Source organism: Poecilia reticulata, chromosome 18, assembly GCF_904066995.2.
Source record: "Poecilia reticulata chromosome 18, P_reticulata-male-v2, whole genome shotgun sequence".
Classification (NCBI taxonomy): Eukaryota; Metazoa; Chordata; class Actinopteri; order Cyprinodontiformes; family Poeciliidae; genus Poecilia; species Poecilia reticulata.
The window spans coordinates 25,780,066-25,794,508 of record NC_088847.1 but is presented as its reverse complement, the minus strand read 5'-3'; the positions used below and the strand labels follow the sequence as shown (position 1 = coordinate 25,794,508).

At 43.2% G+C, this 14,443-nt stretch overlaps 2 protein-coding genes across 5 annotated transcripts in view; one reads left to right on the top strand and one right to left on the bottom strand.

Moving 5' to 3' along the window:
• LOC103460740 (low affinity immunoglobulin gamma Fc region receptor II-like) overlaps positions 1 to 14,443 on the top strand; it is a 121,635-nt gene that overhangs the window by 68,576 nt on the left and 38,616 nt on the right. The gene's annotated exons all lie outside the window — the stretch shown is intronic.
• LOC103460738 (myelin-oligodendrocyte glycoprotein-like) lies at positions 6,503 to 14,431 on the bottom strand. 4 transcript variants are annotated; one of them, XM_081599742.1, is made up of 5 exons: positions 14,329 to 14,431; positions 14,082 to 14,201; positions 13,407 to 13,736; positions 6,738 to 6,839; positions 6,503 to 6,660 (listed from the first exon to the last, which is right to left on the bottom strand). In XM_081599742.1, exons 2-5 carry the CDS (start codon positions 14,152 to 14,154, stop codon positions 6,569 to 6,571), a joined length of 597 nt encoding a protein of 198 aa, XP_081455868.1. In that variant the 5' UTR covers positions 14,155 to 14,201; positions 14,329 to 14,431; the 3' UTR covers positions 6,503 to 6,568. The 4 variants fall into 4 exon arrangements, with proteins under 4 accessions (XP_081455868.1, XP_081455866.1, XP_081455867.1 ...); XM_081599740.1 differs by having other exon boundaries at positions 14,082 to 14,229; positions 14,329 to 14,420; XM_081599741.1 differs by having other exon boundaries at positions 13,407 to 13,733; positions 14,082 to 14,229; positions 14,329 to 14,419.

The window sequence follows — 14,443 nt, the reverse complement described above, 5'->3', positions numbered from 1 at the left end:
CGCCCAGTCGTCGAGGGGAGATTAAAAACTGTGAAACCCGATGATGTTAAAAACAGAGGCAGGAAAAGCTGCAGCTTCCTCCTGAAACATCAGTCATGTGGGTATAAATATCTGATTTCTCTGAATTGTTTGACTCGGTTTCAGAAGAAATGAGGCAAAGTGTCGACCTCAGAGTTTATCTGACGTTAATTCATCAGTTTGATAAAAACTGTTGGTTCACATGGATAAACACGACATGTTTCAGCCAGTGGCGGAGCTACACTTTTAAAGTTGGGGGGCGGAAGGGGGGCCAGGACTACCTCTGGGGGGGCAAAATTTTTAATTTTAAATTTTAGATGAACTGGTTTCCAGTAGCAGGTCAGGAAACCAGTAGCATCAGCTAGGTGTTGCACTCAGAGCCTGAGCTAACGGCTAACAGCAGCCCGAGCTAACGGCTAACAGCAGCCCGAGCTAACAACAAGCTAATTGTTTGCTTTTATTAATTTGAACTCTGCAGCAACATGTTGACCAGCAGAGGAAATACAACATTTCTTACAGCAGCTGTTATTGTGCGGCGGCCATGTTGGATTTTAAGGTCTGGGTTTAAATGTTTGAATGTTTTTTATCATGATGAATTATCTGACGTTAATTCATCAGTTTGATAAAAACTGTTGGTTCACATGGATAAACACGACACGTTTCAGCCAGTGGCGGAGCTACACTTTTAAAGTTGGGGGGGCCAGGACTACCTCTGGGGGGGCAAAATTTTAAATTTTAGATGAACTGGTTTCCAGTAGCAGGTCAGGAAACCAGTAGCATCAGCTAGGTGTTGCACTCAGAGCCTGAGCTAACGGCTAACAGCACTTTCGCATAGAGTTCATGGCAGAGGAAACTAAAATCAATCAAATTAAAGATCCTTTCTGAATATCATCTCATGGACTCTGAACTAAATGCATCTTTCTGACCGGGAGCTGAAAGCGTGTTGAAGTTATGGACTCCTTGGTTAGGAAGCTCTGATTGGACAGGTAATTTGACAGGTAACAATATTTCGGGTCGGACCAGAACTATTAGCCTGATGGTGGTTTGGGCTTCTAATGAGTTTACATTTAATGAGTTTTGAGCACACAGAGAAAAGCTGAAGAGAATGTGATCTACTTATTGTAGTTTAAGTAGAGGAATAACAGCTGACTGTTGAGAGAGGAAAGAAATTAAAGTGCAGATCCGTTAGAAACCATCGCAGAGCAATAAATGCTCCAATTAATCCCACATGAGGCGACAAACACCAAATATACAATATATAGTTACACTGCTGAGTTAATGGTGTTTTAAAACCAAACCAGTAAAAACTGAGTTAACGTGTCAGATTCCCTCCTCAGCCTCGTCTTGATGAGAACAGAGAGCAGTTCGCTGGTTTCTGTCCAGACTGTGATCAGCTGACCACTTGGTGCTCAGACAGTTTCAACTTTACGCACAGAGAACATCGTGGAGCTCATTATTAATCAGACTAAGAACAATATCTATCAGAGAATCATCTCTAATCTGGACGCTTTAACGGACCAGAGGCTCTGGAGCGTCCAGCAGCTGATCCGCTTCTGCTGGTTTTTCTCCCGCTGAGGGAAGTGATGCGGATCAGGAACCGATCAGAGTTCTGCCGTCTGCTAATCACGTCATTTCCTGAAATGTTACCTGGTTTCAAAAACGTTCCAACAGAGAAATAATAAATGTTTCGTTTGATGACTACAAATTGGAAATAAAATGATTGTTTTCTTTGACGGACAACAAAAAACTCCAGCTCCACCTCTGATCCAAACTAGAACATTGTCGGCCCTCTTCGGTTTTTTCTCTTTTTGCAGAGGATCAATAAATAACTTATTGGTGTTTTACCATCACCACCAGGTATGAAGAGCTTTAGCCTTTGAGTTTCACCACAGCAGCAACTGAAACACCCAGGAGAAGAATATCAGCTTGTTATGAGTATAAAGGAGGCTGGTATCACGCCTGATGAAAATCTATTTATTTATGTCACATGGACTTATATAAAGTTTTATACATTTTCTTTTCATATATTTGTTTTTCTTCTTTAGACATTAGGTTGACTTAGAATGATTCCAAATAATGACAGGAATAACCTGGTGCTGTTACATGTCAGTCATCAGGGGGGGCCAATCAGATGACAGGGGGGGCACTGGCCCCCCTGGTCCCCCCTCTGGCTCCGCCACTGGTTTCAGCTCCTTCAGTAGGATTCAGGTCAGAGGTCATAGAGGTGAGATGCTAACTTGGCTAAGATGCTAGCCTGGCTAAGATGCTAACCTGGCTAAGATGCTAGCCTGGCTAAGATGCTAACCTGGCTAAGATGCTAGCCTGGCTCGCTGTGGTTGATGGTTCCAGTCTGAGGTTGATTGGTTTGGTCTGATAGAAACCAGTTCAAACTGGTTTTATTATGGATAATGATCCTGGAATGAGCTCAGCCTCAGCTTTATGAAAAATATATGAATAATGTGTGAAATGAACCAGTTTAATAACGTTTAGCAGTTCTGTTAAAATGGTTAAAATCCTGTCAGAATCCTGTTTTTCTCTGTGTGCAACATTTAACCAGATTTTACTGGAGGTTTATGCTACGTAGATTTTTCTCCTGGATTATCTGATGTTTAATATCAGCTTGTGTTCCTGGTTCTTATTTAATTATCACTGCAGTTATTGTAAATAATCAGGATAAAGATATTAATGTCCATGATGTAAACATCTGAACCTGGATTGTTTGTTTTATTCTGAAAATCTAAATCTAAAAGTTCCTGCAGCGTTCGACTCGACCTGAGGTCGTAAAGTGTTGGCAGCATCATGCTGTGGGTCTGTTCAGGATAATGGAGCTAAAAAGAGATGAAGTGTTTGTAAAAGCTGCATTTTGTATATTTATTTAATGTATTTGTGTGTGATTGCTCATTGCTCTGATTTCCATATATTTTGTGATATTTTTCTGATTTTGTTTCTACCACTGAGGCAGCAGACAGAAAAATAGCTAAAACCTTTTTTACTCAGAATATTTTCTGTTCATTGTCTAAATAAATAAAACCATAAACTGCTTTCATCCTGATTCTCATGTTTCAGTCATTTTGGCTCGTTTAAAACTCGGATGTGAATCCAGAGCAAACATCTCGGACGGCGCCCTCTGGTGGTTTAAACCCGTAAACCACAATGATTGAACTCAGACTTTAATTCCTCCTCTGCGTCTAACTGTCGCTTTAACCTGGAGCTTCAGACTCGCTGGACAGCCTAAAGTTCAACACGGATCAAAATGTTAGCAGTAAAGCATCAACTCATGTCAACACGTCTCCATGGCAACAGCGGAAACAGGAAACTCCATTTAAACTCACTTCCTGTCCCCTGAAACACTGCAGTTATCAGACGCAGGCAGATTTTATAGACATTTCCTGGACTGTTTACCTTTAAATGATTAAATGTAGTAGATAAATGTGGAACTAATCAGTCCACAGAGACGCAGAGTTCACAGGAAGACAGAGAAATGTTGATCTGAACTTTAGGTTTCTTCCAGTTTGTCGTTTCAAAGTTAAACTTCCTGGTTGTGAGGAAACGTTCAGATTATCATTTAATGTGCCGTCTGCAGGGGGCGCCACTTCAGATGACCTGGTGGAAGCATGACGTCACCTCCGCGCTAACGTCTCACTTCCTGGTTCATCTGTTTTTCTGAACGTAATCCTGCGCTGTAGCGCCACCTGCTGCTCATACACACACCTGCAGCTTCTGCTTCACCACCGCAACTCTGACCTTTGACCTTTAATGTGCTGTAAACACATTTCAGTCCGTCGGTTAAAAACATTTGGATTAAAACTATTTGAGTCTTCATCACCAGACGAAGGACGGAGGTGATGAAGAGGAGGATGATCTTCATCACAGTTTGAAAAACCTTTTATTTCTCAGCAACAGATTCTTCTGGAAAAATATTTTATTTATTTTGTCACAAAAGCCCAAATTTTCTTGATCATAATTGATTTTTTCAAGCAATAAAAACGTTGAAACATCCCGGAGTGAAAACTTTCTACAGGCTCCATAGTTTAAGTTTAAAGTGTTTTCAGATTTGGTATAAATTAAATTAATTTCATTTGCATCTCTAATATGATTACAGCGGAGCATCAGATCATTAGGTTAAAGGGGCGGAGCCTCAGCCTATCAGGTTAACGGGGCGGAGCATCAGCTCATCAGGTTAAAGGGGCGGAGCCTCAGCTCATCAGGTTAACGGGGCGGAGCATCAGCTCATCAGGTTAAAGGGGCGGAGCCTCAGCTCATCAGGTTAAAGGGGCGGAGCCTCAGCCTATCAGGTTAAAGGGGCGGAGCATCAGATCATCAGGTCAAAGGGGCGGAGCCTCAGCCTATCAGGTTAAACGGGCGGAGGCTCATCTCATTAGGTTAAAGGGGCGGAGACTCAGTTTATCAGGTTAAAGTGGGCGGAGCCTCAGCTCATCAGGTTAAAGGGGCGGAGCCTCGGCTTCTCATGTTAAAGGGGGCGGAGACTCAGTTTATCAGGTTTAAGGGGCGGAGCCTCATCAAGTGAAAGTGGGCAGAGCCTGTTTATCATGTTAAAGTGGGCGGAGCCTCAGCTCATCAGGTTAAAGGGGCGGAGCCTCAGCTTCTCATGTTAAAGGGGTGGAGCCTCAGTTTATCATGTTAAAGGGGCGGAGCCTCAGCTCATCAGGTTAAAGGGGCGGAGACTCAGCTTATCAGGTTAAAGGGGCGGAGCCTCAGCTCATCAGTTTAAAGGGGCGGAGACTCAGCTTATCAGGTTAAAGGGGCGGAGCCTCAGCTCATCAGGTTAAAGGGGCGGAGCCTCAGCTCATCAGGTTAAAGGGGCGGAGCCTCAGCTCATCAGTTTAAAGGGGCGGAGCCTCAGCTTCTCATGGTAAAGGGGGCGGAGTCTTAGTTTATCAAGTTAAAGGGGGCGGAGCCTCATCAAGTGAAAGTGGGCAGAGCCTCAGTTTATCATGTTAAAGTGGGCGGAGCCTCAGCTCATCAGGTTAAAGGGGCGGAGCCTCAGCTTCTCATATTGAAAGGGGCGGAGCCTCAGCTCATCAGGTTAAAGAGGCGGAGCCTCAGCTCACCAGGTTAAAGGGGCGGAGCCTCGGCTTCTCATGTTAAAGGGGGCGGAGACTCAGTTTATCAGGTTTAAGGGGCGGAGCCTCATCAAGTGAAAGTGGGCAGAGCCTGTTTATCATGTTAAAGTGGGCGGAGCCTCAGCTCATCAGGTTAAAGGGGCGGAGCCTCAGCTTCTCATGTTAAAGGGGTGGAGCCTCAGTTTATCATGTTAAAGGGGCGGAGCCTCAGCTCATCAGGTTAAAGGGGCGGAGACTCAGCTTATCAGGTTAAAGGGGCGGAGCCTCAGCTCATCAGTTTAAAGGGGCGGAGACTCAGCTTATCAGGTTAAAGGGGCGGAGCCTCAGCTCATCAGTTTAAAGGGGCGGAGCCTCAGCTTCTCATGGTAAAGGGGGCGGAGTCTTAGTTTATCAAGTTAAAGGGGGCGGAGCCTCATCAAGTAAAAGTGGGCAGAGCCTCAGTTTATCATGTTAAAGTGGGCGGAGCCTCAGCTCATCAGGTTAAAGGGGCGGAGCCTCAGCTCAAAGAGGCGGAGCCTCAGCTCACCAGGTTAAAGGGGCGGAGCCTCGGCTTCTCATGTTAAAGGGGGCGGAGCCTCAGCTCATCAGGTTAAAGGGGCGGAGCCTCAGCTCATCAGGTTAAAGGGGCGGAGCCTCAGCTCTTCATCATCTCCTCTATCCTCTACCTGCTCTCTTCCTCCATCTGGTTCAAAGATTCAACGGGTTTCTGGGTTGATGTTGCTTCATCCAGGAAGTTGCAGCAACCTGCAGCTCAGGTTGCTTCGTCTGCTCTGAACTGGTTCCAGGTCAGATAACTGGAGCTGAACTGGTTCCTCGGTTCATCATCACTCGTTCATTTTGTTGGAAACCATTTGAATTTCATAAGATGAGAAAATATTCTTTAATTTACTCATAAGTTTAAAATTATAATTCATGTTCATCATCAAATCTAATCTGTCAATAATTATGATGAAGTTAAAACAATCTGACCTTTGCCCTCTGGACTCAGGTTTGCTTCTGCTCTTCTGTTTTATCAGGAGAATAAAATGGTAATTTTATGAAACCTCCATGAAAAATGATTGATGATCTGAACTTTTTTCTCATAATTTTAATGCATCTGTTGATAAAATTATGTCTTTATTCTGATAATATTCTCATAATTAACCAAAATCACAGACAGGCTGATTAAAATGATAAAGTCTGAGCAAAACTGCACTTAAAAATTATTATCCAGATCATTTTAATTCATCATGTGATCAATTGATTAATTGCAGATTCCTTTTCCTGAATTAAAACTAAAATCTAAGTCAGTGAAATGAATCAGAGATCGTCTGTTAGATGGAGCTTAACTGCATATTCATGTTTAGACTGGATGTTTTAAACTCAATATGTTTAATTTTCCACCAAACATGAGATTTAAATAAAACCAGTGGAATTAGTTTTATTTCAGTTTAAAAGCATAAAGTTCCTCTGAGACGTCGATGATGTTAATCCTCTGAGTTCTGCTTCACGTCGTCGTCATCATAATAATCGTTTTCCTCTTCCTCCTCCTGCACCTGTGGCTGCTGGGCCCTTTGGGCTGCAGGAGGACAGACAGGGTGAGCCGGGCCGGGCCGGGCCAGCTGCATTATGGGTAACGCAGTTCCACTCACTCACCTTGCCTGAAGTAGCGTCTGTTTTTATACATCAGGATGGTGGCAATAGTCAGAGACACACTGAGCAGAACCAGCACAATAATGACCCAGGGAGGAAACGGCGCTGTGAGAACACACAGGCGGACCAGTCAAAGTAACAGCATGATCCACAGCCAGAATAAACTACAAACATGGACCAGTCAAAGTAACACGACATCTTACTACCATCTGTTTTACTGAACATGTTAGTATAAATCCGGGATACAAAACATTTTCATCACGTTGTTTTATAAAATAAAATTTACTTTTATTTTAAGCTGTTTTAGGGACACTGTCACTTTAAATCCCATTAAGCTGCTGCTGGCCACGCCCACATCTCAAAGGTTACATTTTAGACACATAAAAACGGCAGCGAACAGAAGCGTATTGGTACAACGCAGCATCCAGTGGCGCCTCGTCAGCCAATAAGGAAGCAGCAGAACTTTCTGAACGGCCACTCAACAAGCCGTAGCCCCGCCCCTTTAAAGGGGCGGCGTTATGTAAATGTTGTTCCCTCATCTAAAACACAAGTGGCAAGTTGTTTTGATTCTTTCATGAACGTCTGAGAAACTCCTTCAATCTCCATGGCAACCACTGCCTAAACTCACAGATGCAGCCTCCTTCCCCACTCAGCTCCTCCAGACTAGCAGCAGCACTTCCTGGATAAACTGAGCGCCTGCTGAGCTCATCATACGAACTACGTTCAGTTAAATCCAGGGTCAAATGTCAGAACCGTTTTAAAGGCACCTTGAATAAAAGTTCAGACTGCAGAAACTATAAATATCAGGGAAGAATTTACTGCATTACAGTGAAGCTTTTCAAAACCTGACCTTTCTGCTTGAGGCTGCTGGCAGCAGCTTTGTGTTTCTCTAGTCTAGCGGTTCTCAACGTGGGCGGTACCGCCCCCCAGGGGGCGTTCAGGGGGCGCTGGCGGACATTTTTACAAAAGGGGGGCGCTGGGATGCCTTTGGGGGGCGTTTGGTCGAAGGTAAACTTTATAAACAATACCAGTTGTATTGTTTAGACAACTGGTATTGTCTAAACAATGCCAGTTTAGACTTTGAGCAACTTGGTAAAACTGTATTGTGTAACATTAAATCATGCTTGGCTGCAACTGTATCGATGGCAGCTCTTCTTCTATTCAGTGTTTGCAGCTTCTGTTAGCTTCTTGGCGCAGCTCCGTTCTCCTGCTACTGGTAGCTAAAATCACGAAACCCTCACTGTGTATCCCTCTGAAAAATGAACCCATTTAAATCAAGAAATCCCTCCATGGTGATACAACGATATAGAGCGTTCATTTTATAGCGTTAACACGGAGCTGTAAGTGGTCCGGTATGAAACGGGATGATAGAACAACACAGCACTTTTACATTTCAATAATCAGAATGCAGAAATTGTTTCCGTTGTTTTAAAAGGTTTATGTCAGTCTGCCTTTTCCCCATCGATACGTTTCCCGACCGCCCTGCATCTTAGGGGGTTAAAAAAAGACGTTCACATTGCGCAAAACTCTGAAACAGGAGAAGCGGGACATAAAACGGAGCGACGAACTAGATGTGAATTATGGCATAAAAACAGAGAATCTGACGCTGAACTGAAAAATCAACACATGATGTGAAACATGACGATTAGGCGGCGCAGCAGGTGATGAGTGAAGATTACTGATGGTCAATAAACGATAAAATAAATGTAGCAACAGGAAAGAAACTAAAGTGGACATAGCAATAAACCAAGAGAGGATAAAACTAATCAAAGGAAACTAAACGGAAATGAATGAAGAACAAAATGCAAGAATAAACTAAGAAACTAAAGTAAATACAGAGGAATAAACTGGTATGGCAAGACCTTTCGAGCAATAATGAATACAGAGACTGTATGGCAAGAATAAAAATCAAAACATCTACAATAGTGATAGTAATATTAATCATAAAATAATTGTCAGTGCAAAGTAGCCCACAAATTCTTTGGTGGGGGGGTGAGGGACCTGGATAAAGGCTGGGGGGGGCGCTGGCACAAAAAAGGTTCAGAAACACTGCTCTACAGCATTAACCCCCGCAGCGCCGAACTTCAACGCTTTGCTGCACCTGGCATCGTTTGGGTCAGCAGCAGAAAAGATCCTGTCATGAAAATGAGCGTCGTCAACAAAACTGGCCAACAAATCTGCACTTAGTCATGATGGATGCCAAAAATTTAGCTAGCAAGCTAGCAAAGCTATACTTGCAGTTAGTTAGCACTTAGCAGTAGCCTCAATCGAAATGATCAAATATTATAATTCAGTACATTTATGCCTGTGTTTACATGATGAATCAAACAAGCAATGGAAACTTTTTACCAAACTGTCACAATTAGATTGGTGCCAATCCAAACTGTGGAGGAAGGAAAGTTTTAATCTTCTTGTTAAGAAGCAACAATATGAAACATCCTCCTAAAACAGAAATATTTTTCCAACCCGGCGCGTCCAGACATGAATGAACACCACCACAAAAATGCTCAGGCAATACTGGATCAAACAGTGACCTGCTGAAAGGAGCTTCTACAGGCACCTCCGAGAATAACAGGGGCATAACAACGGATAGCAGTGCTAACGTTAGCAAAAGGACAGATAGCAGTGCTAACGCTAGCAGAGCGCTCGGACTAGATAAGTGGACGGTCCTGCTTCAGGCATTGTCTTCATGTCACCATCAGTCAGTTTCCTTCACTTGGTCCATAACAATGTTAGCTAGTAGATGTTACAGTTGGCGAAAGTAACAGTAAATTAGAAAATTGAAGAGTTACTTTATTGCAGTAACTATTCACTAAGGCTGCGTTCACACTGCAGCCTGACCCAATTCAGGATTTTTTGTTTTTGACGTAATGCGACCTGTATCTGATCTTTTCATGGCGGTGTGAACAGCGCAGGTCGGATTCTTTCAGAATGTGACCCAAATCCGATACGTATCCGATTCCAATGCGACCGTAACGTCCAGGCCGCATTCATCCAAACTGAACGTCACTGATTCTCAACAAATCTCACTATTCTGCTTCCTGATACGCGCAGGAAGAAAAACAACAACATGACGGATTATATGAGGATTAAGTTGTTAATTTGCTGCTCCGGTTGAACAACAACTTCAAATATATAAGCTAAGCTACACCGTTAGCCTCCATGTTTACTTCCTCAAACACTGAGCTCTTCTTCTTTTTATGGCTGTTGGCAGAACACTGAGAACGCTGAGGCTATAGCGCCCTCTACTGCGCATGCGGGACACTTTCAGGTTGTTTGCCCGTTCAGACTGCAGAACGCATACAGGTCGAGTTTGTGTGGCAGTGTAACACAGCCTAAGTGTAACACATGTATAGATTAACTCCAAACTGACTGATTTCTGTCAGTCAGTGGTCCAGCCTTTGTTTCTGTTGATGATGATGATGATGATGACTGTCCACTGAGCAGCTTAGAAAACTATTACCGTTAATTATTATATCAATAAAAAATATTTGTAAGAAAAATATGGGCTTAATGGGAAGTGTTTAAAATCTACAGACTGCTGCCAACTACTTCCTCTTAGATTTTACACAAATACCACATATTGAAAATACATTATTGGAAATATTACAGATTGTGTGGGATTAATAGTAGAGGTGTGCCGATCGATCGGTCGCCGATCATAATCGGGCCGATTTCCGTGAAAAAGTGCATGATCGGTGATCAGCGATCATTGGCTCTTGTTGCCGATACCGATCACTTGGCCTGTCGCCATAAACGATAAATAAATTAATCGCACAATAAATTAAACCTATCGACCTCATTTTAATTATCGTCTTTATCGTCTCTTCCTGCCTTTCTTCTTTCTGTTGATGACACTGAATGAAAAAAGGCTCCGCTCCGGTCTCTCCACTGACCCTCCCTCCCTCATTTCCTTAGTCTAATGTCCAGCGCACATTACATCGTCTTAGAACCGTCGGCCCATTTTCTAAACCTGAGAGACACATCAGCCGACAGAAATCCCAGGTATAACGGTTCGATCGGGTTCGTCGTGCCGTGTGGTGTCCAGCCACATGGGCACAAAATAATGGCTACAAGTCCAGCTAACTAATTTTAAAATCAGGCATTAATCAATGCTTTACTAGAATCTACCTGTGATGCATGTGGCTAGAATCAGCGTAAAGTCCTGACTGAATGAAAATCATTATAACCTATTTACAAGGGGGGACCCAAAGGTTTCCAGAATGACGCTGCTGCACGCACAGTTTTCGTAGTACACGATTCTACCGCTGGGTATTTGTTCCACCACGCCTCCTCAGTCAGTGTGCCAAGGTTTCGTCTACCAGCAGCGACTTTTCTTGTAAGAGCCGTTTTGTCCAGCCGTCGTTTTTCTTCATGGAGAAGTTTGAGCAGCGCGAGGCTGAAGCTTTGCTTCCTGGTCGGGAAAACGGCATCGGAAACCGTTCAAATGTTGAGGACCGCTTACAAGGAAGACGCTATGTGTCGAGCTCAAGTTTTCTCGTGGTTCACCTGCTTTAAAAATGGTGAAATGTCAATTGATGATCAACCGCTTTTTTCCCCGAGCAGCGTCATTCTGGAAACTTTTGGGCCCCCCCCTCGTATGACACGTTAACGAAGAACAGCTGAAAACTTACCGGGTTCAACAACTGAGGTAGCAATTTGGCTCCAACTCCTCCCCTTGTCATTTCTATATTCTTTGCACGAAATGTTGAATAAATATTAATGTTGTTTCCACATATCATCTCCGATGTCTGCTGGACTTCGGGTTGCGTCGTGTCAGCTGTTTGGGATTCCCCTCCGTAATTTCCCCTCAGAAAGCAGGAGGAGAATCCGCGCTTTCTGATTGGCTACCTGTCACATTCAGCGTCAAGCTCCCAGTCAGGGAAAACCCCTGATTTAGATCGGAGCGGCCACGACGATCTACCGTAACACACCACACACTACAGGATGATCGGTTACGAAACCACCAGCGAGAATCTTAGATCGGCCAACGATCTAAGATTGTCGTAAGGAGAAAATAGGGGCAAAAAATGGAGTAGTATGAACTGCATCAGGTAGTGGGATGTGCCCATCTTCTCTATCTAAATCTAGTGATTACTGAAGGTCAATATACATACAGACTTCATAATCTGCACTCTTTTGGTTGAATGCAGTATTTATTTCCACTTTGGCTTTATGTTGTTTTTATTCAAGTACGTTTTTTGTTAATGGAGACTGAGAATCCATTTTATTTTTGTTTGTTTTGTTTATTTAGTTTTAGTTCCAGTGTTATGTGTTCTTTTGAAAATAAAGTGAATCTATCAGGAAATCACATGTATTATTAGTCATTTCCATTAAATCAGTGTCAAAAGGTCTTGAAACAATATTATCGTTTATCGCAATAATTTTAGACAATTAATCGTCCAGCAAAATTTTTTATCATGACAGGCCTACCGATCACCTGCATCTCATTTCTCAGCCTGCCTATGCAGCTGGTCTCCTCTTTCCTTCACTCTGCAAACGCGCAGCAACAAATCCTAAGCGATGTTGAACTATAACTATAACGCACTGAGTGAATGGGGACGTTTGCGTGTTGCGGCGGAAAATTGAAGCAGGTCAAAATGCATCAACACAACGAAGCTAATATGACATAAAAACAATGTCAGACCTGACGGAGTTTGGCTACATCGAGGCTCACTGCAGTAAAAAAGACATGGAGGATCAGATAGCAGGTAAAGCAGCGCAGCTACAAACACCCGGATTAGCATGACGGTCAGAAAGCTAAACAAATAACCCGTAATATGATTTAAGTCTTGGAGCTGCGATGTAAGACGCTGGTTCTGCTCTCGCTGTTGAACCGCTGCTACGCTACAGGTAGTAATATTTCACAGACGGAGCGCCGCTTCTGCTCCACCTGGTAGTGACTCTCACACCAAACCTCAGCTTAAAGCTGCAGCATCTAACCTAAAAAAAACATTTTACATACGTATTAAAACTTTCGCTGTCCTAACATGAGACAGATAATCTCTAAAAAATAATCGATCTCCTCCCTGCTCTGCATAATTACTCTGCTCAGTCAGAAACAGCCACTCAGAACTAGCAGTAATCAGCTAGCCGCCATGCTAACAGGAAGTTTTCATTCAGTAACTCTGGATTGTTTATTGTAATGGATCCTGTATTTGCCTTTGAATGCTAAGTTTTATACTTGAATTTTTTGGCTCTTTGCATCATTTTGCCTCTTCAGAGCCTCCATATGTTATCAGTCTGTTAAAGATAGTTTTACCGATAGCAGGACAATTTGCACAATGTCTGTTTTGTTTAGTTTTCTTCTTGGAAAAAGTTATTAAAAACAAGTTTTTGTCTAAATTAAGGTGAATTCATCGTTCCTTTTTCCACATAATGTAACCGGTAGTGTTTATGATAAAAAATAATAATTATGTGATCGGTATTGGTGACCGGCCCTCATGGATGATCGGTATCGGCAGAAAAAAACCTGATCGGCACATCTCTTAATTAATACAGATATTCTTTAACATGTCACCGATCATCATCATCATCTGATCTGACCAGAACCGGGAAGCAGCTGAAGGTTCTGATCCAGAGACAGACGAACGCTCACCTGGCGGAGGGGGCGGAGCTACATGGAGCTGATGAGTTTCATCTCACTGCCTGTTTTAGCGACTCAACACTCACATTTTACATCCAGGTAGACCTTCATCCTGAGTTGCTCCCCTTCCTCCTTCTGGATGACTCGACATTCATATTCTCCCGAATCGTTGGCCTTCGCTTTCTTCAGAACCATAGACACGTCTCCACCGTTCATCTTATAGTCCAACAGATCCACCCGGTCCTTAAAATCTGGATGCTGCTTGTTTACATCAATCATCCCGTTTTTGAACAGGAGGACAAATTTCGCCCCCAGGCCGGATTTGCTCCACTCTACGACCTCGATGGGGTTATTGTCAGGGTCACTGCACGGCAGAGTGATGTCCTCTCCAGTGGCAGCTCTGATGTTCATTTCTTCTGACGGAGAGGAAACAAAGAGAGGTCAGAGGTCACAGTGGACCTCTATTCTTCCACATCAGCTTTAAACAGATGGTTAGTCAAAGAAAGGACCCGATCTCTGAACTCTGAGGTGTGTTTTAGTGGAGGTTTGTTCTTGTCGTGGCCACTTGCATGTCAGTAATATGGCAAACACACTTAGAAAAAAATAACCTAAAACCGGCGTATAAAAACTGTCTCTAACAGCTTCTGTAAGGCGGAGTTTTAAAAAATGCCAATCACAACATGGCGGAGATAAACGTTAGTGATCCGAACCGACTAGTTTGATGGAGAAGGATCTGTCTGTGTGAAACAGCTGAGTCTCACCTTGAGCAGACACGAACTGCCAGAAGACCACAGACAGCAGGAGCAGAGACGAAGTCAGAGAAGAAGAACCCATTTCCTGGTTGCGTCGATCTCTCCGTCCGAAATATTCATGCGACGTTTCTAAGTGGAAAACATGTCCAAAAAAACACTAAAAAATATATATAGTTTAACGGAAAACACAACAGTCAGTTAGAAGTGCGGAGAAATTAGGTTAAATAAAATAAACTGAGAAAGATTTATAATTTACTGCGCGGTGCGACAGAGCCCTCCAGAGGCGGGAAAATGTATACATGGAGCTAGCTTAGCGCTGCTGCTTCTGCTTCTTCTTCTTCTTGTTTTAGTGTTTTGTTGACGTTTAGCAC